The sequence below is a fragment of the Aegilops tauschii genome, chromosome 3 (assembly GCF_002575655.3).
Source record: "Aegilops tauschii subsp. strangulata cultivar AL8/78 chromosome 3, Aet v6.0, whole genome shotgun sequence".
Classification (NCBI taxonomy): domain Eukaryota; kingdom Viridiplantae; phylum Streptophyta; class Magnoliopsida; order Poales; family Poaceae; genus Aegilops; species Aegilops tauschii.
The window spans coordinates 450706552-450713989 of NC_053037.3; the positions used below are offsets into that span (position 1 = coordinate 450706552).

At 47.5% G+C, this 7438-nt stretch overlaps 1 protein-coding gene across 1 annotated transcript; it reads right to left on the reverse strand.

The window, feature by feature from the left end:
• Nucleotides 1-332: 332 nt before the first annotated feature.
• On the reverse strand, nucleotides 333-7167 carry LOC109745263 (probable LRR receptor-like serine/threonine-protein kinase At1g51810). The gene is made up of 6 exons (XM_073495944.1): nucleotides 7053-7167; nucleotides 5535-6096; nucleotides 4926-5204; nucleotides 708-779; nucleotides 557-622; nucleotides 333-482 (listed from the first exon to the last, which is right to left on the reverse strand). The coding sequence occupies exons 1-6, from the start codon at nucleotides 7165-7167 to the stop codon at nucleotides 362-364; spliced, it is 1215 nt and encodes a 404-aa protein (XP_073352045.1). The 3' UTR covers nucleotides 333-361.
• Nucleotides 7168-7438: the final 271 nt, after the last annotated feature.

The following is a 7438-nucleotide window of genomic DNA, read 5'->3' on the forward strand; positions in this document are numbered from 1 at the left end:
TACTAGTACACGTAACTGATGGAATGTTTAGATCAATGCAATGCTCTGCGCAAGTGTTGCTGCACACACTTCTTGTGGCACCCGAATTGGCCATCACAACTTCGTCAAATTTGGTAAGTGTTCACATATACGACAATGAGGCTGCTGCGGCATGGCGCTGGAAAAGTGTGGCACGCCACAAAATATAACACCAACCAAACTGTTGCCACAGAAAGTCAAACTTGTATAACTCTTGTTTTGTGAAATGTGCGAAGATTTTTGCTAAACCTTGATTTCTTTTCTATGAGGCTTAACCCTGTTTCTTTTCGGTGTAGTTGTTAGTTTGATTTTTTTTTTTCTGTTGTAAGAAATTGTGAAACATTCAGTCAAGACGAAAGGATTGTGCAACAGAGCATGCAAACCTTAAGTCAAGCAGACCGGCCTGATATCTTTGAAGAATAGAATGAGGGATTGGTCCATCGAGTTGGTTATATGACAAATCGCTGTAAAATAATAGTTAAAACCATTCTCTAAAATTTATATCATCACCCAAACATTATAATCAGCAGAGACTTACAGAACTTTTATTGACTTTATTTGGTAGTCTGGAATACCTCCTGTCAAATTGTTGTGTGACAAATCCCTACATATGTTTTATGCTTAGGATCACAAAGATGTTAACATAACCTCATTTATCCCATTAATATTTTGTGGTAGGCACCACTTACAGGTTTTCCAGTGATACCATGTTCATGAATGCTATGGTTAATCCACCTTTCAGTCCGCTGGTAGACAGATTTCTGCACAAAAAAAAAAATCATTCAATACAAATGTCTTGATTTTGTGATATCATTGAGCTAACATGTTTCCTTGAGATTATTCTAATATCTTTTTGTGGTTCAGGTTTACAGTAAATTATATTTATAACAGAATGTGCTTCAAAAGTTTAAAAATATTGAATTGTGATGTTTAGATTCCGAAATGTATATGGTACAAGTCCCTGTTTTTTTTTTGACCAGGAAACCGTAGAACAATGGTTCTAGGGTAAATGGAAACAAATATAAATGGAATAAAAAAAGCTGTATGTGTTGGGTATGGGCGTTCAGATGTATTTAAAAGAAGGACGTGGCTACAGAGCGGCAAGGCGCCCGTTAGTTGTCGAGAGCGCACCCTCCATATTAGGAAAATGATGTGACATGTCATTTTAGCCTACCAGAAAAGGAAAGTATGCAGTCTCACATCGTCAGGTTACCTCAGTGGAGAGACCACGTGCAATTATTTGTGGTTTCGATTTTTTAAAAAAGTCATAACTTTTGATTCGAGTGTCGGAATTTAGATCCGTTTTCACTATTGGGTTTCTCGCGACGAGTTCTTCAAAACTAGATCCCATATGAGTAGGTTTCGACAAACTTTTTTTTCGAGCAACTTTGTGTGCTATAGAGGCAACTTCAGTGCTATAGGAAAGCAACTCCTTTTTTTCCCTCTACCTATCAGCGGAGGATCCTTCTAAGTTGGTTACCATGACTACCAATTAACTAACTTCACCTCTAAATTTTCTACCATAAGGACACTCAATCATGCCAAATGCTGGGATCGGCCTCTCCAGACACCTTTAACCATCCAATGATGATCACCTAATTTGTTTGAACAAGTCCGTACGTCCGAAATCCTCCAAACCGAACAACGAGGCGACGTTCTCAAGGCCCCTCAGTCTCCATTGCTCCCTCCGACATCAAATTGGATGCCATCTCCTAAGACACAAGAGGAGCAGAATCCGCGAAGTAGTTTCGATCGTACCAAGGGATCCCACCCAGAGGAGATAAATTATTGACGCATCTCTATGACACAAACTTGAAAGGTATCTAAAACCTTTACATATTAGCCAAGTTATGTTCTTGGTAATGTTTCTGTTCATGAGGGTTGGGCTACTGGATACATGATTTTAGACAATTGTATGATTGATTGTGGGCAACCGGATGCATGGTTTTAGACAACTGTATGGTTGATTGTGGGCAACCGGATACATGGTTTTAGGCAACAGTGTCGTTGATTGTGGGCAACCGAATACATGGTTTTAGGCAACTGTATGGTTGATCATGGGCAACTGGATACATGGTTTTAGACAACTGTATGGTTGATTGTGGGCAACTGGATACATGGTTTTAGGCAACAGTATCATTGATTGTGGGCAACCGGATACATGGTTTTAGACAACTGTATGGTTGATGATGGGCAACTGGACACATGGTTTTAGACAACTGTATGGTTGATTGTGGGCAACTGGATACATGGTTTTAGGCAACAGTATCATTGATTGTAGGCAACGATGACACCTGAAAAAGGTTGGGAGGGGCCTCACCATACCTTCGGTCACCACACTAGACAGGAAAACACCTGCGCGCGATTTGTGCCAAATCGAATGGCTTGGGATGGCGCGCTCGACGTCTCCAAATATTGCAGCAGCACTAATAAGCATTTGGGCACAACTTATATGTGAATTTAGTGAACAAGATAGTCATGTGAAGCATCTTATAATGACTTCTCATTGATAGGCAATCATAGTAGGCAAACTAAGAAGAAGTTGCTTTTCTATAGAACTAAAGTTGCCTTTTAGCACCCAAAGTTGCTCAAAACAGAAAGTTTGTCGAAACATATCCATATGGATCTATTTTTGACGAACTCGTCGCGAGAAACCCAATGGTGAAAACGAATCTGAATTCCGATACTTGAATCAAAAGTGATGGCTTTTTAAAATTTTATTAAGCCCAAATAAATGCAGGTACATATCCTTTCTTGACTGATTTGTGTAAAGTAGGTAGCGTCGACGAGATTACGAACAGATACTTTCCTTTTTTGTAGTGTAATAACGACACAGAATGCTAATTACTATTTTTGTAGGGTGAGTTTTTTGTCGGGTACTGCGTGCACTCGCGACGCCCGAATAGCGCAGCTGCACTTTGAAGCATTTAGGTTAAAAGAATGTAGACATTAACCTAAGTACTTAACTAGTTGCAAAGTTATTTTAATAGAAGAAAATAAATTGTATCAATCCATTCCTCTACAACGGTATTGGCCATGGTTTGTGGGCCGTTGAACTTTAGAACATGGCTTACTAAGGAGTTTAGTGTAGGACTGAATCGGCTGGTTATTGTCTTACTAAGGAGTTTAGTGTAGGACTGAATCAGCTGGTTGATAAACTTGTTTCTATTACTTTAATGAGGATACTGGCGAGGGTTCCCCGCGCCTAGGATTCCCCCCGCGCCTCCGCCGCCGCCGGCCGCCCTCCCCTCCCCTCCCGCGCCTCCGGCCGCTGGCCGCGCGCGCCGCGCCGCGCCCCCTCCCCCCCTCCCGGCCCGTCCCCCGCGTCGCCTCCCCGAGCGAGGCGACCGGGGGCCCATCTTCCTGCCCCCTAGCGCCTCCCCCTCCCCTTCCACTCCTTCCGCCGCCGCCGGGCCCTGCCCGCGTGGTGTTGGCGGTGGCGGCAGCCTTCCCTTCCCCGCGCGCGGTGCCATGGCTCGGGTGGTGGCGTCCCGCGGTGGTGCCCCTCAGTCGACGGTGGTTCCGGCAGCGGCGGCTGCTCCAGGCGGCGCAGCTCCGGATGGCCTAGAGGCGGCGGCGCGGCCACTTGGCGGCGGGCCGGCGCGGTGGATGGTGGCGGCGCCCTCCCGGCCCAGATCTGGGCCCTTTTGGGCCCCATCTGGGTCTGGGCGGGCCTGACTCGGTCTCGCCAGCGGCGGCTCCAGCGAGGGCGGTGGTGGCGCGGCTTGTTCGGGGGGTTGTGGAGACGGCGGCACGTCTACTGTAGTTCGGCGACGGGTGCTTCACGAGCCCCTTTTGGGCTCGGCCAGGCCCCGAGGGCCTGGTACGCTCCCCTTGCCGCGTCCGGTCGGTGACCGCCGATGGCGGTGGAGGTTGTTTCCTCCGGCGTGGCCGCTGTCGCTGCCGCTCCTCGTTCCCGGCTGCTCCCTCTCATCCTCGTCGGTCACGCTTCGATGACCATGGTGAGGCGGCGGTGATGATGGCAAGACCGTGGTGGCGCACGTTCGTGGGTGGCTTGTCTGATGGAGCGCGTCGGACCGTTCGGGGTTGTGGGTGTTTAGCGGATGGGAGAAATCTGTGCCGGCTTGCCGGCACCGACGCGGTGACGCTCGTGGGCGCCATCGTTCCTTCCTGAAGGGCGTCGGATCTTCCCCTTCCCCACGCCCCTCCGCGTACCGGGGGAAACCCTAGGACCTGTCCGGGCAGCAGCGTTGTCGTCGTCGTGTTCCTTCCTGAAGGTGCTGCTTGGTATGTGGAGGTTCGAGGTGCCTGTAGCGAGGTGGTACATCTCCGGTGGGCGCAACGGTCTCGGGTTATCATTGTTTTCGTCGATCCGACGCTGTTAACATTATTTTCTCTCTTCTTTCTCTTTTGTTTCTTTTGGGCATGCTTGTGCTGTTTGCCCCAGCATTGAACTCTTTGCTGTATCAGGCGGTTGCTATATCTATATTGTGGGGCGAAAGCCTTTTTCTTAATGAGGATACTGGCAATGTCTAATGGAGTTGAGAATCTTCAGGGGTCTACACAAGTATACAATGAGATTTTTGTCATTAAGATCTGTTTTAAATGCAGGGAGCTGGAGGTGCTGTTCATCAACTGAATAAGCTGCATGATGATGGTGCGAATCTTGCCACACGCATGATATATTCGTCATATGCGTGCAATATCTATGTCGATGATCGATCTTACCATCCTGGGAGTCAGCGGTGAAGTTTTCCATCCGAATGAGCGAGTACACCTCGAACGTGTTGATTAGCGGGGGCAGGATCGAGCCACGCGTCATATTCAGGGTGTAGAACGCGTCGCCGTTATACAAGAAGTGTCCGCTGTCATACAAGCTGTTGGCCTGTAAAAGCTACGGGGAGAAGCCTCGGTGCAGCAAATCGCCGGCATTATAGATGTCGAACCTTCTGTTTGGGTTGCTACCATTGATTTCAGCAAAATGGAAGATCGGCAGAAGGCGGACGCTCTTAGAGTCCACATTGTCCTTTTCAATGCCGATCCACATGGAGTAGTAGTTTGCGTCTAGGGTCGTGGCCTTCTGGAAGATGGCCATCGGCACATTGAAGTAGTCGTCGCCCGGGAGAATCTCCACTTGACTGCTAGTGTTCAGGTTGATCCAGGGGTAGGTGTTGTGGTACGAAGACCAGCCCTCCCAGAACCGGTCGTAAGGATCCACTGGATATCTGCATTGCACACAAAAGACAAGGTAAATCATGTAAATACTCCATTTTTTGTTCAATTGGAGTTGGGAATCTCAAATTCTTGGCAAGTTGAGATGTACTCCCTCCGACCAGTAATAAGTGTCGCAGCTTTGAACTAAACTAACCTTAGTGTAAAACTGCGACACTTATTTTAGATCGGAGGGAGTAATATTTATTTTCTGTTTGAGATTCAGGAAGTATAAGAGCAGTAGAGCACACACTCCAAATGTGCTGAGCAAGCCAACATATTTTAAAACCATTGGCAGGCATAATTCAGTTCTAATCCAAAACTATGATGGATGTCAGTCTTACCTTGTGATAAAATCAGCGACTTCATCAAATCTGATGCGTCCAAAGTAGCCAACTGATACGGAAGTATTCACAAAAGGGTACATCGCATCTAGCAGTGGCCTCAGCTCCAACACAGACACGAATGGAGTCCCTGTACCGAAGTTTATCAGACAGACCGACATGGAGTCGCCTGGAGCAACGGTGAGCACTTCCTTCCATGCTGTGATTGATGGATTCCAATATGTCAAGTTCACCGTATCCCAGAAATTGACGCCAATATGGAGCCCAAACAGAAACGGCGACCCGTCCAAAGTCCTGTTCAACCCATCGTAGTCGCCGTAACTAAACAAGGCCCTCAACAGATACTTCTTGCCGATGATGGATGGCAGCGTATAGCAATTCCGTGAACCGTCAGGGAAGCTTCTCAAGGTTTTTGCTTGCTCACTAGCCGCATCAGCCATGAACTCCGTTGAAATCTTGTGGCTCAATCCACCCTCGACAAATCCATCGTCAGAATGGTACTGTAGTCCTGTTATGCTGTCGTTGTAGGTGCCATTGTTTCCGCAATCGATGCTTATGAACCCTGCACGTGGAGAATATGTATCAGTTTCATGTGTTCCAAGTTTAAGATCTACGCCAAGATCATGGCTGGTGTGACTAGATATTCACTAGCAAGCAATACGTGAGGGGTGGGGGGTGTGCTGCCTCCCTTTCGGTGGAGCGGTGTTTCTTTATACATATTCTTGGCGGCGGCTCTTGGCGGCATGGAGCAGCGGAGGCTTGGCGTCAGATATGTGGTGACGGACACGCGCAGGAGGTCGACGCTGTCTGGCGTCGTGGTGGCGTCGGCGGCAGCGAGACCGGGCAAGGCCGTTGCAACAGTACAGCTCTGAAGATGGATATGTGGTAGGTGGTTGTGGCGGCCTCATACTCGGCAGGCGGCCTGGTTGAGGAGCACGCCGGACTGGTGGGTGCCCATACCCGGCAGGCGTCCAGGTTGGGACCTCAGGTCTTAGATGTTAGGTTTGGCTGCGAGGTCTGTTTGGTATTAGGCCCAGACCGTCAGCGCCCCTTCATCAGTTAGATAGGAGTAGCGACAGAGGTTGCGAAGATGATGGCTTTGGTCTTACAGTTGTACGACTTTATAAGGTTTTGTGCTAATAATTAATAAAGTGGCCGTATGCATCGACCAGATGCAGAGGCCGGGGGTATTCCTTCTTTTCTAAAAAAAAGCAATACGTTTATTGTTAAGATTTCAGTCAAGACTCAAGAGGGATTTCTTAAGTTTTTTTTTCAAACCGGGCTTCCCCCTTTCCATTACTCAACATAACGGAAATAAAAGTCTCACATTACGGAAACTAGTAAGACTAGGGAAAAAGAAGAAGCGAGTTCGGAGCAAACACCAGGAAACTCACTGTCTGCGGCTGGCATCAGAGAACCGGGATTTCTTAAGTTGCACGCCGAAGTAAACTCACAGTGCATGCACATGGAGAAGGGATTGGAGGATGCAGGATCTTCAAGGGGGAAAACTTGTCTTACCGGAGGTAGAAGACTGGCCATGGACTCGAATCATCATCATGACCAGGATGAGCAGCAGCGCCAAGTTCCACGTCGGTTTTATACTAATTGCCGAGCAATGGGGGCTGATCACCATTGTTCTCTCTTGGGTTCCTAAAATATTTGGAAGCACCGAACATCCTATGAGCTATAGAAAAAACTTGTGCGCTTATATAGCAGAGCAAACTAACTAACTAACAGGGTTTTGGTAGTATTTTTATTGGCTTGGCCTCAATCGGCGCATGATTATTTAACGATGTAGAGAAACGGGAAGTTTTGTTCATCAGTAGGGAGCCTTCCTTCCTTTTAAAGAAATGTTACTTGATCTAGCTAAGATAAGAGAGGATGCAACTTGCTCTGAATTACTT

What these genes read in the sequence shown, in the direction of transcription:
- LOC109745263 (XM_073495944.1), bottom strand. Translation starts at nt 7,167, where the DNA reads ATGGTGATCAGCCCCCATTGCTCGGCAATTAGTATAAAACCGACGTGG. An exon ending in GTCGCTGATTTTATCACAAG is followed by an intron (nt 5,205 to 5,534) that starts GTAAGACTGACA and finishes TGTGCAATGCAG; the next exon opens with ATATCCAGTGGATCCTTACG. An exon ending in GGTAGCAACCCAAACAGAAG is followed by an intron (nt 780 to 4,925) that starts GTTCGACATCTA and finishes TTTTTTGTGCAG; the next exon opens with AAATCTGTCTACCAGCGGAC.